The sequence below is a fragment of the Tamandua tetradactyla genome, chromosome 6 (genome assembly GCF_023851605.1).
Source record: "Tamandua tetradactyla isolate mTamTet1 chromosome 6, mTamTet1.pri, whole genome shotgun sequence".
In the NCBI taxonomy this organism is placed as follows: domain Eukaryota; kingdom Metazoa; phylum Chordata; class Mammalia; order Pilosa; family Myrmecophagidae; genus Tamandua; species Tamandua tetradactyla.
Genome location: NC_135332.1, coordinates 14,904,398 through 14,928,290, shown reverse-complemented (window position 1 = coordinate 14,928,290; position 23,893 = coordinate 14,904,398). Strand labels below are relative to the sequence as shown.

General features: G+C 48.1%; 1 protein-coding gene across 1 annotated transcript; it reads left to right on the top strand.

Moving 5' to 3' along the window:
- The first annotated feature begins 7,220 nt into the window (after nt 1–7,220).
- On the top strand, nt 7,221–22,419 carry CD300LB (CD300 molecule like family member b). Its single transcript, XM_077163738.1, has 4 exons — nt 7,221–7,368; nt 13,109–13,438; nt 14,613–14,697; nt 15,411–22,419. The coding sequence occupies exons 1-4, from the start codon at nt 7,329–7,331 to the stop codon at nt 15,574–15,576; spliced, it is 621 nt and encodes a 206-aa protein (XP_077019853.1). The 5' UTR covers nt 7,221–7,328; the 3' UTR covers nt 15,577–22,419.
- The last annotated feature ends 1,474 nt before the right edge of the window (nt 22,420–23,893 follow it).

Genomic DNA, 23,893 nt, shown 5'->3' with positions numbered 1-23,893 from the left:
AGGACGCCAGCTGGCGCAGCCCGGGAGAGTGCACTGTTCCCAGCCGGACGGGGGAGTCACGTGTTTGAAAGGGATCCCCCGGTCACTGTTCTCCGCAGTCTGGGGATTTCCGACCCAACTATCTCAGTTGGTCCGGGGGGCCTCGCGTGGTGGGGGCACCAGCCGCCGCGGCCTAAGGGGACCGCCTGTCCAATTCTACCAGCTGGCCTGGGAAGGTGGAAGGGAGGGACTCCGGTCGCTTGCCGTCCCACCCAGGTAAGCCCGTGCCCCTTGGTGATCTCACCGGAGCTGGTTCTCCCAGATAGTCAGCCGTTCCAGGATGGGGTACGCTATCCCTTTGATCTCCCTCGTGGCTCCGGGAGCTGCTCTGTATTATCTCCACTCCCCCAGTAGCTGTTCTGGAGGAGGAAAGTTGAGGGCGGCAAGGCTATCGAGGCTGGTGGCGGAGGAGCCGGTGAAGGTGGGGGAAGAGGGCACCGTGCTGGTTGGAGAGCCGCCGGAGCAGGAGGGGGAAGAGGGGGGAGAAGGAGGGCGGGCGGGTTGGCTGCTGCGGGGCGTGGGCGCCGCGCGGCGGGCCGGTGGAGAAAGAGGGGGGAGAAGGAGGGCGGGCGGGTCGGCTGCTGCGGGGCGTGGGCGCCGCGAGGCCAACATTTATATTTTGACTAGTGCATGTCCTAATATAACTTATGTGGACAGCTTAATTGAACACCATAAGTACATGGAACCTTGAGTAGGGCATGAGATTTTGTAGGTTTGTTCAGAGTGATGCCCCGATAAATCCCAGAGTGATTTGAACAATGAGTAAAAAAGTATTTGCAAAGTCCCCTTGGAGGAATGGTGAGAAAGGGGTAAAATCCAGCTTCTCCAAGAGGAGAATTCTTGATATTCTCACAAACTGTGGGACAACCAAAGCAACAGGCTGAGTCCCCAGTCTTGGGGTTTGCTCATATGAAACTTCACCCCACAAAGGATAGGTCAAGCCTACTTAAAATTAGGCCTAAGAGTTACCCCCAAGAGAACCTCTTTTGTCGCTCGATGTGGCTTCTCTCTCCAGCCAACACAACAAGCAAACTCACTGCCTTCCCCCTGGTTATGTGGGACATGACTCCCAGGAGTGTGGACCTTCCTGGCAATGTGGGACAGAAATCCTAGAATGAGCTGGGACTCAGCATCAAGAGATTGAGAAAACCTTCTCGATCAAAAGGGGAAAGAGCGAAATGAGACAAAATAAAGTGTCAATGGCTGAGAGATTCCAAACAGAGTCGAGAGGTTATCCTGGAGGTTATTCTTATGCATTAAGTAGATATCACCTTGTTAGTCAAGATGTAACGGAGAGGCTGGAGGAAACTCCCTGAAAATGTAGAGCTGTGTTCCAGTAGCCATGTTTCTTGAAGATGATTGTATAATGATATAGCTTTCACAATGTGACTGTGTGATTGTGAAAACCTGTGTCTGATGCTCCTTTTATCTACCTTATCAACAGATGAGTAAAACATATGGAATAGAAATAAATAATAAGAGAAAAAATGTTAAAATAAATTTAGATTGAAATGCTAGTGATCAATGAAAGGGAGGGGTAAGGAGTATGGTACGTATGAATTTTTTTCTGTTGTCTTTTTATTTCTTTTACTGAATTGAGGCAAATGTTCTAAAAAACGATCATGGTGATGAATATGCAACTGTGATGATATTGTGAATTACTGATTATATATGTAGAATGGAATGATCATAAGTTAAGAATGTTTGTGTTTGTTTGTTTTTATATTAAAAAAAAATTCCAACACCACCCTCCAGTCCTTATTTTTCTTTTGTCACAGTGAAAACCCTGGTTCCAAACATCATCAGTGTTTACTCAGCTGTTTTGTAATACATCCAAAAAAGTTTTCAGAGTAATATCAATACCACCATCAACAATAAAACTACTAAGCAAAGTTTATCTATGCTTTGCATTCATTTTAATATTTAGAGAATATCCTTCTAAGAGTGTATAATTGGAATATTATGTTAAAAAGTTACACGTTTTCTTTTGTGGTTGTTATCAATTTGACATACAGTTAGGATTACTTGTCTTTGCGATCAACTTAAGGAGTTGCATTCTGACCTAATTTATTTAATTTGTAAAACATTTCTGTAGGGAAGCAGCTCTGCCAGCAGCCTTGCACATATCCATAAAGGCAGAACTGTCGTTTGTCTGGGGCTTTCTTTGCTGAAGGCTTTGTGATGTTCCTGGAACACGAGAGGCTGGGAGGCTGGTCAAGAGTTACTCCAAAGCCATCTCCCACTTGCGTCCCCTCATTCACTGTCACAAGACAGTTTCTTATTACCTCCTTTCTGCCCCATGCCTCAGAACAGAGCTGCAGAATGCTAAACCATTTAGCTGCCGTCTGGATTTGGGTCCAGTGGAGTCAACCGGCCCCTTTTGTCTCAGTATTGTCCTTTTTGTGTGTGTGGAACAAGCTGGGGAAGCTGGCACTTTGGGCTTACTCTTCTTTTTGCTAAGTAAGCAAGTGTCTACACCTAAAAGTGGTTCCTATCTTTACCAGTCAAGCACGCAGGCCTTCAAAAGATAGAAGTAACCCAAGTATCCATCAATTGATGAATGGATAAGCAAAATGTATATATACAGTGGAATATTATTCAGCTGTAAAAAGGAATGAAGTTCTGATACATGGGACACATGATGAACCGCGAAGATTCCATGCTGAGTAAAATATGCCAGACACAAAAGGACAAATGTTGTGTGATCTCACTGATAAAGAAATAATTAGAATAAGCAAATTCATAGAGTCATAAACTAGAATGCAGGTTACCAGGGCAAGGGTAAGGAATGGGGTGGGGGTAATAGAAAAGTTTTGGTAATGGAGAATGGAGATGGACAACACTGAATGTAATTAACATCACTAAATTATATGTTTGAATGTGGTTAAAGGGGAAATTTTAGGTTAGATTTATATTACAAAAAAAAAAGATCACAAGGCTATTTAACACAGTGAACAATGATGCAAACCATGGACTATAGTTATAAAATTTTTCTTTTATAAGTTGTAACGAAGGCACCACACTAGTGGAAGGTGTTAATATTAGGGGTGGGCATATGGGAATTTATTTTCGACATGATTTTTTTGTAAACCTGCAGCTTCTCTAATAAAAAAAAAAAAAAGTCAGGCCTTGGGGGAAAAAAAAGATAAGCAAAGAAAATCCAAAATCCAGATAATAGGAATCTCTAAAGAAGACACTCAAAGCAAAGGGGCAAAATAAATGCTAAAATCTATAAAGCTAAACTTCAGGAAAATTCTTATGAAATTAAAAAAAAATTGAAACTATGTGCTTAAAAGGCACACCATGTACCTTTGAAAATCTGCCCAGTAAAAACAGCACCAGCATATATTCTAGCAAAATTATTGGACTTTGAAAAAAATGACTTTGGCATTCAGGCAAAAACACCAGGCAATATATAATAGAAAAAAATTAATTGTCATTAAATGTTCTAAGAAATGATCATGATGATGAATATGCAACTATGTGATGATATCGTGAATTAATGATTATATATGTAGAACGGAATGATCATATGTTAAGAATGTTTGTGTTTCTTGTAATTTTTTTTCAAAAATTTAAAAATTAATAAAAAAATAAAATAATAAAAATTAATTGTCATCATACTTTTATATCAGAAGAAAACCGAGCAATGCATTAAGACACTAAAGGAAAGAAATGTGAGCCAAGGGTTTTATATCCAGACAAGCTGAATTTCAGGTATAAAGGCTACAAACTGTCATCACCACCAAACATATTATCCCAAGACCCCTTCCCAACGAATCTATGGGAGCATTAGTTTTCCATAGACCCCTGGCCCATGGGACCCTGTAAGGGGGTCTGAAAGATCAAGTCTGTATTTGTAATAATGCCAACAGCACCTTACTTGCTTTTTCCATTGTGTTGACATTTGTACCAAAGGTGCAAAAACACTGGCAGCTAAAACCGCCAGCCTCTCAGTCAACCTTAGCAACGACACCAAGCTCCATGGGTGAGCCCCGAATTCTTCACTCACAAACACTCACAGTTTAAAAGAAGTGTGTGTGCGTGTGTGTGTGTGTGTGTGTGAGATCAGACAGCCTATTTCGCTGAACAATGTCCTGATGAAGCAGAAAAAATGACCAATTTTATTAAATCTCACCCTGTGAATGCATGTGGTTTTACTAATCCCTGTGACAAAATAAGAAATAGGCACAGGGTACTCGTGCAGCAGACGGAAGTAAAATGGTGATCTGGAGGAAAATCGCTTTGAAAATTTTTTTGGTTGCAAACTGAACTCACCATTTTATTTCGTGACACACCAATTTTACGTAAAAAAAAATGGCTGATGGACAGACTACGGTTATTCAGACTCGAGCATTTGGGAGACATTTCTTTGAAAATCAATGAAGCAAGCCTGTCACTTCGAGGAAAACACTAATGGTGTCTGTTGCCAATGATGCAACTTGGGCTTTTGAGGAAGATTAGAATTTTGGAAAACTCGAGCCCACCACTGTGAGCTTGACGGCGTCTCAGTACTTACACCCTTTTCTGACATGATCTCTGCTCATGCCTTCAACTGCAAAATTTTTTTTTACTACCGAAGCCAGAGTAGTATCACTCTTGGGGTGTGGGGAAGGGTTTGCTTGGGAGGGGGCTTCTGGAAGGTTCTGGGCTGATTGGCGAAGTCCTCTCTTCTGATGCGCTTACAGGAGCGTTTGCTTTATAAGAGCTCATGAAACTGTTCATTTTCTCTCATGTGGTTTCCTGTATCTGTGTTGTATTTATCAGTAAAAATTGTTGGAACGAAAGAAGGTGGGGAGGCAGGTAGAGAGGGAAGGAGACCTGGAGCCCCTGCTGGGCCACAGCTGATACGAGTCTGTGTGTATGTGTGTGTGTGCTGGACTAGCTCTCAGACATATCTCTCACTGTGGCCACACTCCAAAGAGTTTGGAAACCAGTTCCCCAGGTCCTCCAGAATCCTAACTCCTGTCCCTGTCATCACCTCCGCTAGGGCTCCACCTTCCCGGAGAAATAAAGACAGTGGGGTCAGTGACACCCATCTAAAAAGACCTGGGTGAGGCTCATACCTCCACCCTTTGCTGTCTCTCAGTGCTCCCAGTGCGGGGCTGAGCCCCCTTCCTTCTCTCTGCCCTACTGCTGTGTCCTGAGCCTGCACCACCACGGGACTTCTAGGGGCCCCTCCATCTGCACCGGGCTCAGGTCCCCGGGAAGAAATATCCTCACACGCCTCCCAGCCTGTAAAATAGTGCTTCAAGAGTTTGGGATTTTTTCCATTCCAGTCAATCCTAAAAAACCCCTAGGGCACAATACATAAGATTCTACAATGGTTCCATGCACTAGAGTAACTTTACAGAAACTTACAACTTCCAGATGGGTCCCTGGATCAGATAAGTCCTGAAACCTAGAGGGCCCAGCCTCTCCAGGACATCAGATAGTTCCATCTCCCTACCCCATATTCTTGACAGCCCCTTCCAACATGAAAAAGTTAGAATGGCCATAACCCAAACACCCCTAAAGAGAGGGATAGAAAGATTAAAGGTGATGGTGATGTTATACAGAGAAGGTCGAGTTTAATAAATGAGTATGATTGCTGAATCATTAAAATGATATTTCTTTTAGTCTCCAGTATCTTAGGGCAGTTAGAAGTAAAAACTTAAAATTGTGGAATCGTAACCACAATTGTAATAAGTTCTATGACTAATTGTGGTGCTATGCTTTGAAATTTCTTGCTTTTTTGTGTATATGTTATTTATCACAAAAGAAGAAAAAAGTCAATTATGATGATAAAAACATATATTTATTCCTTCTAGTCTCCTATATTCTGCAGCAGCTAGAAGGAAAACTCTGAGATGATGGTATGGCAGCCCATGATAAACTCTGGGATCTGTCCTATAACCAGTCGTTGAAGAGTACTTTGAAAACCACTGCTTTTTTCCTTTCTTTGCCTTGTATATATGTTATATTATTGTTCTAGTTTACTAGCTGCCAGAATGCAACACACCAGAGATGAATTGGCTTTTAATAAAAGGGGATTTATTTCATTAGTTCTTCAGAGGAAAGGCAGCTAACTTTCAACTGAGGTTCTTACGTGGGAAGGCACAGGGTGACCTCTGCTGGCCTTCTCTCCAGGCCTCTGGGTTCCAACAACTTTCCCCGGGGTGATTCCTTTCTGCATCTCCAAAGGCCTGGGCTGAGCTGCTTTGGCTGTGCTTCTTTGAGCTCTCTCAATTAAGCACCAGCCAATTAAGTCAATATCATTCATTGCAGCAGGCACGCCTCCTAGCTGACTGCAGATGTAATCAGCAACAGATGAGGTTCAGGTACCATTGGCTCATGTCCACAGCAATAGAACTAGGTGCCTTCACCTGGCCAAGTTGACACCTGAATCTATCTACCACAATTTTACAATTTAAAAAGTTAAAAAAACAAACAGTTTGGATTTTAAATCGGAACCTGTTTAAATGACGTCGGGTTAAGGTTTGAATTTGTCTTGTAACTAGAGAGGAAGCCCAGCCTGCCAGCCCCCTCACAGTCCCCGACCGGGGTCTGTGTTATCCTCTCTTCCTCTATTGGTGGAAGTTTTGCCCAGGGCACTCGTGATAATCCTGGTGAGCTGAGTGTTTACCCTGTTCTGGGACTCGGTTCTGGGAACTTCACAAACGTTTTCTCATTTAATTCTCACAACTACAGTGAACCCAATTTACAGATATACACACTGAGGCTCAGAAAGGTTAAGGAACTTGTCCATGATCACACAGCTTCTAAGTCGTGCTGGTGCGGTCAGAGCCCAGGTCTCTGCGACCCCACAGTCTGTACTTCTACGCACTAGGCTGTAACATCTGAACAGGTGATCTCCAGGTATACTGAGCATAGCCTACCTGACACCTCTGAGTGGGGGGTTCCCTGCTGCTGAACCCATGGCTGTAGAACCATCTCTGGAGTTGCTACCCACCCAGGTTGATGTAGCCCTTCCTCCCAAGCCTCCCTAGCCCCCTCCCCTAACTCTTCTCCAGAACCATCTCCCCCGTCCCTCCTCACTCTGCACAACCCACCTGCTTCCTCTCCCTACCTGTGACCCAGGCCTGCCAAGAATGACACCCCTTCTGCTGAATAATGAAAAGCAGGAAACTCATTCTATAAAAGGAAGTGCATGAGTAAGAAAGTCAAAGGCGGGCCGGACAGAAGAAGGTACAAGCCTCTGGGCTCAGGCGGAGGTTCGTGCGTCCGGCTGGGCCTGGGGTTTGCTGGGGACTGGAGGTCAGCAGGTGCAGGAGTTGGGAAGGAAGACCATGTGGCTGTCCCAGGCTCTGCTCATTCTCAGCCTCCCAGGTGAGTGTGGGCCCCAGGAGCAGGGCGGGCGTGTGCCACGTTCAAGAGGAGGGGTCCCGTCAGCCAAGGGAGAGGCAGCTCTGTGAGTTCCTCAGCAAAAGCACACTGGGGTCCTGCCCCGTGCCTGGCATTGCGTCAAGTCTGAAGGGCAAGAAGGGAAGATAGAAATAGGGTCAGCCATTAAGGAGGACCACACAACGACTTGTTGGGGAGATACACACAAACAACAAGAAAATCAGGGCGCACTGGGAGGCAATGAAAGAGACAGAGCTGAGCTCAATGGATAGGGCAGTTCTGGCTGGGGGAGCTAGAGAAAGCCTGTCATCTGATGAGCCTTGAAGGCTGGGCATCAGCTCTTCCAGCAGAGAGGAGAAAGAGCATCTCAGGGACACAGAGCTGCTTGTGCAAAGTCCAGAGGTTCGAGAAAGGGCAGTGCTTCTGTGCAGGAGGCTCTTAGCGTGCAGGGCGCTTCGGGGGACTGGTGGGACGAGGACTGCAAACACAGGCGACAAAACCAGGAAGGTTGGAGCACCCGGGTGGAAGGTGAGAGGGGCTCGGTTCTCCTTCCCCCACCTGGAAAACCAGCATGGGCACCTGGGCGCATTTGGGACTGTGCTGAAGTCCACATTATGTGTGCAATATGTGGGTCACACTGTCCTCTCTTGGGGTCTGGGGGCTGACCCCCTGGCACAGGCAGACCAGACCAAAGATGGACTGCAGGAAAGAGCACAGCCAGGGAGCTTGGGGACTGTGGTCCAGCCCCGGCTGAGGCTCATGACCCAGCAGGTCCCTCGTTCTAAGACCTGGGATTGCGGTGTGAATGGAAAGCCTCCGAGGTCCTTTCTAACTCGGACTTTGTGGGATCCTACTCTTCGGATCAGACATAAGCAAGCGAGGGCTGTGGGCACTCTGTGACTTGTGGCAGCTGATGCTGATTTGTTGGTGACAATGATACCAGGGGACACATGGTAGAGAGGCTGTTAGGCAGATGCCCTCTGTGACCACCCTACTAATAAGTGAGACTCCCTGGGGCCTAGAATTCACAAGTTTGGGGACCCCCAAACTGCTCCTCAACTTTAGCTTAACAGGTCCTGCAGAGACAGGACAGAGCCTGTCCTTGCCCAACTCTGTGAATTAACATGGGAAGGGAGTGGTTAGGCAAGGTGCCTAGTTTTCACCAATAAATTGTCATTGGGACCCCAAGCTCTTTCCCTGTACCCAGAAATCACTCTTCAAAGACTGAACTGGCCTTCCTGCATCCCAGCTTCAGCCAGGATGCCCTGTCCCATGGATGCAAGATAAGATGAGCTCAAACTCCATTCCCCACCCAGGAAACATTCCAGTGCCCCCACCCCCACCCCGCCCCAGATTTCTGCGATCTGCGGTTTCGGGGCCAATGCTTCCATGGGCATCTCTGTTCTGAGTTCCACCCTCGGCTGTCTCTGGGCATCATTCACCCCCAGCTGTCAGCCCAGACATGGGGCTCAGGCCTTTTTCTAGATCTGGAGAAAAGGCCATCCCCCAAGGATTTTGCATGCGTCGCAAGCTTTCCTAAAAGATTGGTACAAAGGAGAAAGTTTATATTTTAGATTTGCAAAAATCAAAATTTAGAACTACTGACAGCCTTATGCTTTACAAACTCTTCCCACCCCCCATTCCCCAGAGTTTGCTCCAAGCTGACTGCTGTTGTCCCCTCTCCACTCCTTCTTCCCTCAAACCAAGTCTTGATAATGCGTGTAGGCCTAATTAATAGTTCCACCCATCATAATCTGTATTTATAAAATCACTCACATAATTTTTTTAAATGGGCCCAATAGCGTCATGAGTGTTTAATGTCAGACTCAGTCGCCAAAGCTGGCATTGATGAAAACTGTTCTGTTAAAGAACTACCAGCACTTACTGCTGTTTGTGAGTGTTTGTAAATACGGCCAGTGTGGAACTTCTGCTTTGTGCTATAGCTGTGCTACTTTTCTTTTAAGAAAAGCAAAAGCTCCTGTCTGCTGGTTCCTGTATTTGATTTTAATTTATGTCAGTTACTGTCTTTTAGCAACCCTTTTCATAATTGACTCCTTTTAAATTCTTGTTTAATCAGTTTACGATAGCATAAAAATTTAAATGCAATAGAAATGTGTGATATAGAAAGTAGAATTTCCCCCATAAAACCCAATCTCAGGGCTAAGTTCTGGTAAAATTTAGAACACATATTTTCAGATTTCTCGCCTATGTATATACTATAGGAAAACCATGGAAACGGAATCACACACATTCTGTTAGACAACTCTTTATTAACTTAACAATACTTTATCTTGGACCTCTTTCCTATCATTATGTGAAGATTTGTCTTTTTCTTAACCACGGTGTGAATGGGCCATCATTTATTTTCCAAATTCCCTGTCGGTGGCTTTGGAGTTTGTTTCCAGTTTTACTACCAACTTATGTTTCGGTTTCTCAGCTGCTAAAACAGATATCATACAATGGGTTGGTTTACCATCAGGAATTTATTGGCCTGCAGTTTCAGAGGCTAGCAGGCTGGCCTCCTCCCAGGGTCAGTATCTTCTGGCTGCAGGATTTGGGGGCTCCTTAACTCTTCTATGACATGGCAGTGCACATGGCAGTGTCTTTTTCTTTCTCCCCCGTGTTCTGATTCCTTCCAGCTTCTGCAGCTCCCTTGGCTTCGCTTTCTCAGGGGCCTTCTTATGAGGCCTGCAGCAACAGGATTAAGACACATCCTGATTCAGCTGGGCCACATCGTCACTGAGGAACCTCACTTAAAGGTCCTATTTACAGCGGGGTCACACCCACAGGAATGGATTAAGATTAAGAACATGTTTTTTCTGGGGTCCGATGCGCCAATGCCCTGCACATTAGTATGGCAATTAACACTGTTATACTTCATTATCCATTGGTGTAGAAATTGTATCTCATCCCAAAATTGAAATGACTGAGGTCAAGATCACATAGTAACCAGCTTCTTTTCAAAAGCAGCCATAAATTTTACTGGTACCTACCCTGAGCCAGATGCTGAGTAAGACGCTGGAGTTGGAGGGGGGCGGAGGGCAGGGGGAAAAGAGAAAGAAAATAAATACTATCTCTGCTCTTCTGGATTGAGCATCCTAGCAAGTAAGACACACACACACACACAAAAGAGCTGGCTAACAATAACAAAATACCAGTGCTGCGTTTGGGTTCCATACGGAGGGCCATGGGAATACTGGAAGGAAGCAGTTCTCAATGGCAGGAGGCTTTGCAAAAAAAGAGCTGAGCCTTGAAGGAAGTGGAAAAAGTGACCAGCAGAAGTGCAGGGGTGGAGAAGGAGTTTCCAAGTGGAAGGAGGCTCACAAGCAATGTCAGGAGAAGAGAAAATTGGAGTGGGTTGTCATGGGGAGTGGGAAGCAGCGAGCGACAGGAAGCAGTGCTGGAAAGAGAACTTGATCCAGAGAGTAACGAGACTCGAAGACCCAACTGCTATGGGTTAAATTGTGTTCCTCAAGATGATAACTTGAAGCCCTAATCCCTGGTCCCTATGCCTGTGACCTCATTTGGAACATGGGGTCTTCACGGGTGCCATCTGGTCAAGATGAGATCAGGCTGGACTAGCGTGGGCCCCAAAACAGATGGCAGGTGTCCTTATATGGAAAGGGAGATTTGGAGAAGCACACAGAGAAGCAGGTCCACGAGAAGACGGAGGCAGAGACGGGGCATGCGGCCACGAGGCCGTCAGTGGCCAGGAGTGGGCGGGGCAAGGCAAGCTCCTCCCCTAGAATCCTGGGGAGTCCTGCTGACTTCTGGCCCCAGCACTGTGAGCCAATACACTTCTATTGTTTCAAACCACCTGGTTTGTGGGAATATGTTACAGTGTCCCTAGGAAACCCAGACCCAAGCGAAAGCATCTTAACTCCGTCCGAGGCAGTGAGGGGTGGGGAGGTGGCGTGGCTGCAGGACAGGCCCTGCGAGCTGTTTAGAGTGCTCGTGGCATGGCATGTGCAGCCGAGAGAAGAGGCAGGCTCAGGGCACAAGTCCAGCAGCAATCGTGGAGGAGGTGAGGGTGGGGTGCTGCCAGAGCAGGTCAGGACCTCCTGCCTCCATCACCCGGCTGATGAGGCCCTGGCCCGGTGATGGGCTCCCCGTGGGGCAGTGCCAAGGGCTGGGTGTGTGCCACATATCCGGGCCTTAAGACAGCCAGCAAGGTGACAAGCAGCATAGCTATTTTATAAGTTGGGGACCAAGGCTCAGAGAGTTTAAGCAATTTACCAAGGTTTCCTTCCTAATCAGTTTGTGGTAGACATGGCTTTCTGTGCCCAAAATTCACACTCTTTCTGCAATTTCATGCTGTTCTCATGGACTGTGACAGCAAAGAAGCAGAGAGGAAAATGACTCTCAGGAACATTTTCAAGGCAGAACTGGCTGAATCTGGCTATGAGTCAGTTGCACTGGTTGATGAGAGGACAGAACCAAGGAAGAGACCAACTTCTCTAGTTACGCTGCAGAGTGACGCGGCTGCTTTGAGGAGTGCTGAGTTGGCTCTGCTGATGGAATACCACATTGTTTTCCTCTTGCTGCCATGGCATTAACACAAACTTGGGGGCTGAAAACAACTCAAATGTGTTAGCTGCCGGCTCTGAAGGGCAGGAGTGTGGGAGGGTCTCGCTGGGCTGGAGTGGAGCTCTGCAGGGCCCCTTGGAGGCCCCAGGGGAGGCTGGCCTTGCCTTCCTTTCCCAGCTTCCAGAGGCCACCTGCTGTCCCTGGCTCAGCCTCTTCCTCTGACTTCAAAGCCATCAGTGTCCCGCCTTCAAATCTCTCTCCAGCTCTGATTTCCTGCCTTCCTCTTTCATTGATAAAGACCTCCGTGATTATATTGGATCCATCTGGGTTACCAAACAAAGGCTGATTCTTTGGCCCGATGCACTCAAATGACCAATTCCTGAGACACTGGGCTTTCAAAGAGAGAAAAAGTTTCTTACTAGGTGCTTAGGAGGAGAGCAGATGGCCTAGCGGCCCAGAACCTGTCTCTCCAAGTTTAGGGGGTTCAAGGTTTTTATGGGTCAGATGAGGGGACATGAGGTCATTACAACTTCAAATAGCAAGTTTGAAGCAGAAAAGGTGACAGTATTATCATTTTAACAGGAAAAAAGCGGAAAGGAGGGGAGGCTGAGTTACCATTTCAATACTAAAGGTGTATGCCCAAAGGAAGGAGAACAGTCATCTCTTTAACAGCAGAGTCCAGCTAACACACTTACAAACATAAGGGGCTGAAACTAGTTCTCAGCCCTTCACCAACATTAGGACCTTTGCCCTACAAGTTCCTTTAAGAAAATGACTGGATACCGGGAGTAACTGCTCTTACAATCACAAAGGCAAAAAGATTAGGGGTTTTACAATCATTTCAGACATCAGGGTGGCTGAATTATAGTTTAGGGATCTCAGGTATTCCCCTCTGTCTACTCCAATACACCAGAAAGTAAAAAGGAATATTTATGTGATTCAGTAATCAAAATCATCCCTTAAATCCTAACTTCTAGGTTACATCCAGATAATCTGGACTGTACTTAATTTAACTGCAAGGTCCTTAATTTAACCACATCCACAAAGCTCCCTTGCCGTAGAAGGAAGCACTCACAGGCTCCAGGGAGCAGGCCCCAAGGTGTGAGGAGATGGCAGCTTCCCGTGCAAAGGCCCTGGGGCCCCGGGTTGGGCCTGGCTCCGTGTGGGAGCAGCGGTGCCTTGGAATTCTGTTTTCCAGGCTGTTTCTCCATCCGAGGTCCGAGTACTGTGACTGGCCCAGAGCAGGGGTCATTGACCTTGCAGTGTCACTACGACACGGGCTGGGAGAGACACAGGAAGTGGTGGTGCCGTGGGGCCGGCTGGGACTTCTGCCGCATCCTCGTGCAGACCAGCGAATCCGGGTACCTGCAGAAGAAAGGCCGTGTGTTGATCAGCGACAATCAGAGCAACCGCTTGTTCACGGTGACCATGCAGAATCTGAGCAAGGACGACGCTGACACTTACTGGTGTGGGATTGAGAAATTCGGAACTGACCTTGGGGTCCAAGTTAAAGTGATCGTCCACCCAGGTAGGAACTTTCTCGTTTACACTATTTGGCTCTGGTGCTCAGGACTGAAAAAACCGGGGCTCCTCCCTTGTCCCCAAGGGCAGAGGGGCACAGCTGGGTACATGGGTGGGTGGGGGGCAGGTGTGTGTGAGGGAGCCGGAGACAGACAGACAGATGGATGGGGAGGGAACTGAGAGAAACTAAGGAGGGGTGGGAGCCCAGCGCCACCCTCCCCTTACAACCCTTGCTGGCTCCCTGAGCTCTCAGCAGACAGTACCGGGCTGGGGCTGGGGTTGGGGCTGTAGACCTTCAGCCCTCCCAGGAGCTGCGCCAGCCTGGCAGCCTTGCATTCTCAAGCCAGCACCCACATGGGCCTCAGGCATCTGCAGGGTCTCCCTGTATCCCTCTGGGTGGGGGCCCATCTCACATTCACACCTTAGACCCGTCACTGCCTGAGGGCATGGGGGTAGGGGTGCAGGAAGCTACCTCTCTGACTGCCCTGGTGCGTTAGTGTGTCAGACCCTGACAGAGGGGCTCTGGGGTCTTTCTGGCAGCACAGAGGCAGGCGAGGCAGAGGCTGTGACTTCAGCCCCTCTCCGTGGCTCTGCTGCTATTGCAGGTGCCTGGGGACCGCCCCTCCCCCGCTGCCATCCAGCACACGGTGCTCGGCCACACCTGAGCCCAGCAGCCACTCACACGTTAGAGGGAGAACTGATTTCAGAGTGAGCCGCTCATCGTTAGGATTGGAACCAGAGTGGGGCTTAGGGGCTGCTGCTGGATGGCATGACTCCGGAAAGCATTAACCAAGCAAGACCTCCCCCCGGGCTGCCAAGTAGTGCAGCCAAGAAGCAAGATGGGGACTGAAGAATTGATTAGGGCCTGAGAGCAAGGGACAGAGAGGGACTAAAAGGTGTGGCCCACGTGGAGCTTCAGGGAGAAAGGCCTTAGGGGTCGTGCAGCAGGGGCGCTCCAGAGGAGCTGCTGAGACTGCAAGGTCTGGGAGCCCATGCAGAATCTGCCTAGCATGAGCACAGGCTGGGAGTGAGAAGAGTGTGTCCAAGGGATGGTATTCAAAAAAGACACAGAGGAAGAGGGCCCTCCTGGGGGGCACGGCTGGCAGGGTGGGGTGGCAGTGAGCTGTGCACTTATACCTCCCAACCTGGAGCCACTAACCAGCCACTTTGCCTGTGTCCAGTGGGAGCTGTTCCAATGAACCAAGACGCAGATCTCTTAGCCAGGCCGACTGACAGCAGCAGCGCCCAGGCGACCCCCTTCGTCAGGTGAGCCCCTGCCATCCTTTCTCCTGCCCCTTCCTGAGACCCCTCCAGTGGGGAAGCCAAAGCTGGGAATCCCTTCTGCCCCTGTGCCATCACCTGGTGCCAATTCCATGTCCCCCCGCCCAGAGCCTGTTTCGGACAGAGACCGATCCCAGCCCGCCTGTGATCCCTCACCCACCATCCTCCCACTCCAGCCCTCAGCAAAGTATCTTTCTGGGGAGATTTTTTCTATCAACATCGTCCATCCATTCAATAAGTCGATGAAAAGAGCCTTGATGGCCTCGTGGGTGCCGCAGGGGGATAAGATGCAAACCTCTGTACTCAGGGCACCGAGGGCCACAGGATAGGCAAGGTAATTAAGCCTCGGTGGCCGAAAGGAGTGCCCGTAGCTGGCATTAGCGGGAATGGTAAAAGCACAGAAGCTGGAACGCACAGCCTGCATGGGGGTCTCTGGGTGCTCCTACTGGGCTGAAAACTACTCTGGGCAGAAAAGAGTCCCAGAGGGTAAGATTAGCAAGGAAGGTGGGGCCAGCACAAAACCTGCTAAGGTGGCCACCTGAGGGATCCCAAGGGGACTTCAGATAGGGCTGCTGAGCCCAGGGTCACAGGCCCTGCCAAGCTGGGTAGTGCTGCCTTGTCTCTGGGCTGGGGGTGACAGCCTGGGAGTGGGGACAGGGCCTCGGGCTCCTCATTCCCTACCTCTGTCCGTCTTGCAGGACTCGCTATGTGCTCCTGGTGTTTGTGAAGGTTCCCATCTTGCTCATCTTGCTCGGGGCTATCCTCTGGTTGAAGGAGTCTCAGAAGGTCCCCAAGAAGCAATGGGGTCAGCCTCTCTATGTCAACATGTCCGCAGACCGTCTGAGCAAAGGCACAGCCTGTTAGATGGACGCTCAGGCCTCTCTGGGCTGGGACCCAGCTGCAGAGGAAAGGCAGGCCTCAGGGGCGGCCCCGAGTCCTCGGGAGGCTGTGGCTGAGGCCGGGAGCTCTGGGTCTCCACCCTGGCTCGGGGGCGCCGCCCGGGCGTCCTCTCTGCTCTACACAGCTCCGGGGCACAGCTCAGGACCCTGTCAAGGCGGCATTGCCTCCCAGCGGGCTCTTATTCCCACGTCTTCCGGTAGCAACACCCTAACATCCTACCCGATCCCCCGGGGGCGTGAGGAGGGTGCCCCCAACCTAACCCCACTGCTGGAAACCTGGTGGCAGAGCTGGGGTGGGGCGCAGAGAGGAGCCACAGACACGTGGGAAGCGCCGGAAGTGGAGACCAGTCCTCGTTTCCTCTCCTTCCTGAGGTCCCGAGATGGACGGTTAGAGAACTCTTTCTTTTTCTTAAGCCAGTCGAGCTGGGATTTGTTACTTGTGCCTACGGAAACCCTGCGGGCGCCATCCCTGCCATCCCTGTGGGCGTGCGGCCCTTGAGGAGCGGCGGGCACTGGGCTGGAGCAGGCTGGGTCCCTCGGCCCGGGAGGACACGGCCAGGCTGCGAGGACGAGGGGGACCAGCCCGGGTGCTCACCACCCCCTGCTGCGCCCTGGCCCTGAGCCCCTACCTTCAGTGCTGGTGGGGGGGGGGGGTTGTACAGTGAACTTTGAGAACTGCCTCCAGGTGGGAGGGTGGGGGCGCTGATTAAGACCTAGGGAAGTGGCGCTGTCTGACCTTGGCAATGAACCAGGAAGCGCTGTCGCGTCACATGCATGCTTCCTCCAACACCCCCTATTGGGCCAGCCTGCCCTTCCTCCTGAGAGGTGGCCTCAGGGGACAGAGACCCAAGCAGAGGGGCACCTTCCAGCCCCCCCATGGGGACCCCTCCCCTGCGGGCCATCCGTGGGTGACCCTCAGCCAAGAAGAAACCTTCTCCCTCCTTCAACTGGGCTCGGAGCTCCAGCCGCGAGGAGCCTGGAAATCCCGGCACTGCTCAGACGGGACAGGCTGAACAGAGCACCAGGCACCCGCATCGCCCTACTGGGGATGCCAGCCCCGGGGCCCTGCCTCCACCACCTTCCCACCCGCTCAGCCAGGCCACCAGAACAGCCTAGGGGTGGGGGGGAGCCAGCGGCTCGGCAGGTGGGTGGGGAAGGCCAGGTGGGCCTCCCCACCCTCAGATGGGGCACAGTGTTCTCAGCTGTCACCCTCGTGTCAAGGCTGTCCCCCAGCTTCTCGCTGCTCCTGTCCCCCTGGGAGACGAGGTGGGTGGGTGTGATGTGCCAGGAACACTGGGGCGTGTGTACCCTTCTGAGCCAGACCCTGGCCTTTTAAACCCAGGAGAGGAGTGGGGCTCTGGGGTTCAGGCAATGGTATCTCCGAGGGGCTTCCCTGACAAGTCTCCAAATATCCGATGGAACTTTTACCCCCAGGAGCGTATGGAAAGCATCCTAAGAGTGGAGCTTCAGTTAAAAAGAAAAGGAAAAAGGCTGTCTCACCACATGAAATGAACTTCTGCCTAAACTCCATCTTCAGGGCTTCCCCATCAGCGCATCAAGAAGCAAGACCCCTTCCTGGGAGGTAGGCATTGATGGGCCCACTGGCTCATTCAGTGTTGGTCCCAGAGCCTGGGAGACAGTAGGCTATGGTAGTTTAGCTTCTTCCTTTGAGGCAGGTGTTTGGCTCATCTCTGGCCTGTCAGAGGAAGCTGTTCAGCTTTCCAGGATTTCAGGAAGCAGCGGTGACATGTCCTCTGTATCCCCCACTACTGGGGACCAACACACCTACCTGGAAATATAGAACCACATCTCTAAATATCTCATAGGTAAGAACGAAAGTTCATGATGAAAATTAAGTCATACTTAGGCATATATGATCATTAAACTATAATTGTGGGGGTAGGTGGGCGGGGGGAATCTGACAAGCAAGCTGCAATTCTGTTTTTAAAATATCTGGAATATAAGGAAAGTTCTTTGCAGTCTTAAGTGGACAGCTGACATTGATGCCTGAAGTATATTCTTTAGGAATTCCTTTAGTGAAGGTCAATTTCTTTTTATCTGAAAATGTTTTTATTTTACCCTCATTCTTGAAAGGCAGTTTTAATGGGTTCACAATTTTAGGTGGATATTTATTTTCTCTCAGTTCTTTTAAGATATTGTTCACGGTCCTCAAACTTCCACTGCCATCCTGAGGAAATCTCAGTCTGTCTGTTCACTGTTCCATTGTAAGGGGCCCACCTTTTCTCTCCATTTTGACGTCTTTTTCTTCTGATGCATGGGACGCTTCTTGTTTATCCTGCCTGTTGATGGTTTTCTTCCTACATCTGGGTCTTTAAGTCCCATCATTACTTTGGAAAGTTCTCAGCCATCATCTCATAAAGATGTATCCCCTCTATTCACTCTGCCTCCTCCTGGAGTTTCCATTAGGTCAGGATCTCTCAGTAGCAGCACCCCAACATTCTGAGCTGGAAATTTCTTTGTCACGGGGGCTGTGCTGTACATGGAAGGATGTTTAGCAGCATCCTGGCCTCCATCAGAAACCTGTAGCACCTTCATGTGACAATCAAAAATGTCTCCTGACAGTGTCCAATGTTCCTTGGAGGGGTAGAACCTTTCCAGTTGAGAACCGTGGAATAGACGTGCGTGGTAGGTCTTCCATTCCGTCTTCCATTTCTCCTGACCTCCCTTTCCTGGCTGCCACCTGCCTGTGTCCATGTGCACACTCTGGGGAATTTGTCAGATCATAACTTCTCTTTCAGTGACTGATCTGATGTTAAGCCCATCTTTAGGTTTTTTGTTTCAATGATCCCATTTCTTATATCCAGATGTTCTATAAGATTGCTTCGCCAAATCTGCTTGGTCCACTTCAAACAGCCTCTGACTCCTTTGTCATATTTTCAGGACCCCCTCTTATTTTTTTATTTCTTTACATCTATAAAACATTTTTCCTATTTTTCTCGGGTCATCTAAATATCAGAAATCTTCGTAGAATTAAATCTACCATTTTGATTCTCCAGACTCACCCTCATGGTGACTTGTTTTCTTCTATACTTGGTAGCATTATCCTCGGAGCTCATATCTGACTAAATTTAATCTGTAGCTTGCAGGATGCTTCCCTCTAGGAAACAACTGTTTCTGCTTCTGCTGGAATCACAGACTGGTATGAACATGGTGCCATTTCATTTAATTTTTCCTACTTACAAGTTTCCCCACCCATGTGGGAAGTGTAAATTTGAATCCCAGCCCCATGGTTACAAATTATATGAGTATACTATTATTAATACTACTACCATCATTATTAACAATTAATGATATTTTCTAGCTGAAGCTGCAACAGAGACAGGTTTTATTTTGTTAATTGTTTCCTGTTGCTAGCAAGTTGATAATTTCCACTCCACCATTTTACTAAGGTTGTGGACCTTTTCAGTGTTCTGACCTGAAATTGGTGTCTCAGGTACAGCTCCCCAGTTTGAATGTCTGAAGCCTGTCACTCCCCCTAGCTCTACTGTTCATCCCCAAAGCACTGGCCCCAGGCTGCCCCAGTCCTCATTAGCACTCTGGTTTCACAGTGAACTACTTCTGGTTTTAGTCGGTTTGGTTGGCTAATACAAGTTCCTTCCTGCTATCTTCATCGTTCTCTCAACACCATCTTTATGCCAAGGCTGGTTCTCCTCCTGCATCTTAAGATGTCTGTAGTAGACAGCAGTCACGTCCAGACACCATTATTTCCAGGAGGAAAAGAGGATCACGTCTCCTGAGGAACATTCCCACAGCACCCTCCCAGCAGTTCTACCTGCATAGTTCGGGCTCAGATAACCCTTAATTGAGCAATTGAGACAATCCTGAAGCTGGGGAGAGGCTCATCCTCCCCTGGGTTACATGGAGAAGGGCAGATGCCCAAAAAAGATGGCGGTTCCATCTTGGGGAAATGCATGTTGGTAAGAGGCAACCAAAATATCTACTACAAAAGCCTTGCTGGAACCATCCTCTGTGCTCTGGCTTGTCTCATTCATTCCTGCCCTCACTCCCACCTCTTCACCCCTGGGCTTCTCTGTGGGCTGCAGCTCTGAGAACTTGACCTTTTTCTCTTCCCCTCAGCAAGCTCCTTTCCGCAGACAGAAGACTCCTCACAGTTCAAGTCTTGCATAAGTCACCATCCCTTTCCAGGTTCTAGGGATGAGTCTGGGTGAGTGTGGCTTTGGCAGAAAATATTAAGACTATTCAGTGACCAATTTCTCTCTTAATTCTTCTAGATTTGTCAGAGAACAAGTTTCCCTCAACTGCTATGGGTTTCAACTCAGCTTTTTCCCTCTATTCCCAGGAAGGGTATATCCTGGCCTCATGGCATCTTTGGGTGGCATCAGCCAAAGGAAGGTGAGGCACTGCTAGCCCAGGCCTGAGAGCAGGAAGCAACAGATGTTCTGGAAGGCACAGCTCATTCTCCCAATCAGGAAGTCCTCTGGAAGAGATTGCAGAGTTTAGGTTGACCTTTTGACCAAGATGCCTACTTGAGCCTCTGTTTCTAGAGACACCATCCATTAGGGACCATCTACTCATCTTGTGCATCCAACACCTGACTCTCAGGCTTGTGTGGGCAAAGGCTTGTGTGTCGATGTTCTGGGGGTTCATTGGGTGGTATGTCCCTGTGTGGGACTTTGGTGGTTCTGCCTCCACTCCCATCAGCACTGGAATAGCCCCCAGTAGAATTCCAGCCCCATAGTTGTATTCCCAGAGTAATAGAGAACTGACAGCCTCTCAATATCTGGGTGGCAAGCTGCTCCCCGAGAATCATACATGCCCCCTTATGCATCAGTTGGCATCGACATTCCGAAGATGAGGTGAATGCCCAATAAATCCTGTGTAGCAAGTATAAGGAAAGCTCCAATTCTAATCGTTCTTCAATCACCAAACAGGAAAGGCATGTAGAATCTTCACTATAAAGACATATTGAGGGATCGTACTGACCACGGAAAAAAAGAAGAGGAAAAGAAGGGAGGCTAGTCAGGGGCAGGAGGGAGCAGGCACCGGGTGAGTTAGGAATGCTGGTGTAAGACACAGAGGATTGCTGCATTCTGTAGTTCATTCCCAGGAGCTGTGCGTGCTTACTGCTTATTATGTTGCCAAGATTCACAGTCAAGTTTCCATCACCCTTTCAAGCCATCTCTGAAAATAATCTGTTACTCTTTCCTCTTAAAAGTAAGACATAGCTGGAGGGGGTGAGCAGGAGAAGTTAGATGAAAGAGAAGCACATGGGGGCGCTGAGCTACAGATATGGGGTTTTGGTAACTGCATCCAGACCTGCACTGCCCATCTGGTGGACACTGAGTACTTGAAAATGTGGCTTGTCTGCGTGGAAATTGGCTATAACTATGAAAGGAACACTAAGTTTTGAAGTTTTCTTATGGAAAAATTTTCTGATATTTCCAATATCACTGAAATGATAATATTTGGGATATATTGGGTTAAATCAAATATACTATTAAAATTAATTTTACCTTTTTTTAACTTTTGGTATGTGGGTATTAGAAAATTTGAAATTATACATGTGGCTCACATTAGATTTCTATTGGACAATGGAGGGCTAAAATCCGCATGGGATTGGGACTTGCTCCCCTTTATGTATCTGAGTGTAACTGAGAAATTAAGAATTAATAAATGTAAAGACAGGTTTATTGAGTCAAGAATCTAAATTTTCTGTAACTCTTAATCTGAATCAACCACTCTGGATAGCTCATTTAGACAATCTGGACTCCTAGACTCCTGATGACCTGAAGGGAAAAGTATATACTATATATATATGTGTGTGTGTGGAACTAACAGACTCCCGAATCTACTAAACCACGGGTACCCTCCCAACCATTGGGGACTCCCTAGAAAATAGGCCAAACCCTGGATTTTGAGGCTTGCTCTTATGATGCTTATTTCTGTAGGGGAGAAGCTAAGACTACCCACAACTAGAACTGAGAGTTGCTTCCAGGAAGCTTCTTTATTGCTCAGATGTGGCCTCTCTCTCTCTCTAAGCTCAACTCTGCAAGGAAAATCATTTATCTCCCCACTACATGGTACAAGCCATTTTCAGGGGTGAAAATCTCCCTGACAATGTGGGCCGTGATTCCCAGGGATGGGTCTGGCCCTGGCACCATGGGATTGACGATGCCTTCCTGACCAGAAGGGGGGAAAGAAGGGTAATAAAGTAAGGCATCAGTGGCCAAGAGAGATCAAATGAAGTCAAGAGGCTGTTCTGAGGATTGCAAGCTTCAGTTAGACAGCGCTAATTTCCATGGTTTGCTAATACACAATAAAAATCGCCATCATTCCTGTTGACTCTTAAGAACACCTAGGACTCGAACTGAGACTCGATAAAGGTTTCATTCACTAGATTTGCCTTTCTGAAACATATAATTCCCAGAGGGTTCCTAGATCAAATAAATCCTGAAACCTAGAGGGACCAGCCTCTCCAGGATTATCAGTTAATTGCATCCCCCTATCTTTCAGTGTGGACATCCCTTCTCAACATGAAAAAGTCAGAATAGTCATGCCCCAAAGATCCCTGTAGATTGGGAGAAGGATTAAAGGAGAAGGAGGAGGTATAACAAAGCAAATAGGTTTTAACAAATGAGTATAGCTACTGAATCACTATGTTAATACCCCTTCTAGCCTCCAGTGTCTTGGAGCAGCTAGAAGGAAAGACCTGAGATGATGGAATGGTAGCCCATGACAAACTCTGGGATCTGTTCTGTAACTACTTGTTGAAGTGTGCTTTGAAAATTATTACTTATTTTCTTGCTTTGCTTTGTATATATGCTATATGCACAATAAAAAAATTTAAAAATGAATTAACAAATGATTATGATTACTGAATCATTATAGAGGTGTTTTTCTTTCTATATGGTAGAATAGGCAGGGTTGATAACTGAAATTATTGAAACTCAGCTGGTCTCACCCTTGTTTGTACTTTCTGGTGTGATATTTATTCTAGCCTGGTCCCAGCCTTGTGTATACTTATAATTGTAATGGTGACAGCTTCATGCCCCCGCTTATCTGAATCCATAAAAACCCTTAACTCCTTAGACTCAGGGAGACAGATTTTCTGTCCCATAAACCAACTGCTTTCCAGCTTTGCACATAGCATTAAACTCTTTCTCTCTTTGAAATCCCAGTGTCATGGATTGGCTGTTCTACACACTGGGCAGAGAACCCACCGCTTTTGGTTGGTATCAAGAGGAGGCAGGAGCTGATCCCAACCCTGCTCCTTCTCTGCCTCCTGGAGCTGCAGGGATGGAGTGGGGGCATCTTTCCTATTAATAATGGGGACATTCCAGAGGCACGATAACTCGTCAATAAGTGTACATGTACCGTGCATCCACGGTGTGCCAGGCATGGTGCTGGATGCTGGGGACATAAGGGCCAACAAGATACTGATCCTGCACTCAAAAAGCTCACATCCACAAACTATCCTAACTCCGGGGACAGTGCTGCATGTGTGTAGTGCACAAGGTGCTATGGAGGTGGCTGCTGAGAGGTGACAACCATCTGATTCCACCAAAGCAAAGGCTTCACAGAGGAAGTGTCATTTCTCTTGGATATGGAAGGATAAATAGGAGTCCTCCAGGTGGAGAAGGGGTGAGTGGGGAACATTACACAGTTAGAGACATGAAAGGGCTTGGGGTAATGGGGCTTCTTAGGAGGGCAGAGGACATAAGACCAGATAGGCAGGGTTGGGTCAGATAGTTTTGGACATGGAGCACCAATCTGAGAAGAAAAGCAAGAGCTCCAAGAATAAAAAAATCAGGATGAGTACTCTAAGGATTTTCTAGCTTTCCTTTCCCGAGAAACTCTTTTGAAGCCTTATAGACTCAAGAATTAAAATGTTTAAGCAAAAAAATTAAAAATACCTTGGGTTGGCCAATCATTATTTCAGGCTGGATTTAGGACAGACACACCCTACCTGGAGCAGTAGGAGCGAAAGGGCACAGAGCAAGGTCAGGACTGGATCTCGTCCCCCTCTGCTGAGGGGCCATCTCCTCTCTGCTCCCCACTCTGTCCTTCCAACATCATGTGTACAATGAGTTCACTGGACTTCATGGTCTCTAACAGACTCTTCATTTTTAATTTCTAGAAGCACACATGAGCCATCGACATTGCAGGCACCAACAAACGTTTGTTATCAGTGGTGGCAAGAAGGAGGAGGAGAAGGAGGAAGAGGAAAGCTGTAAATCAGGAACCTCGCTTTATCCTGTTTACCACCCAGTCCCCAGGACTAGGGCAGGGCCTAGCACTAG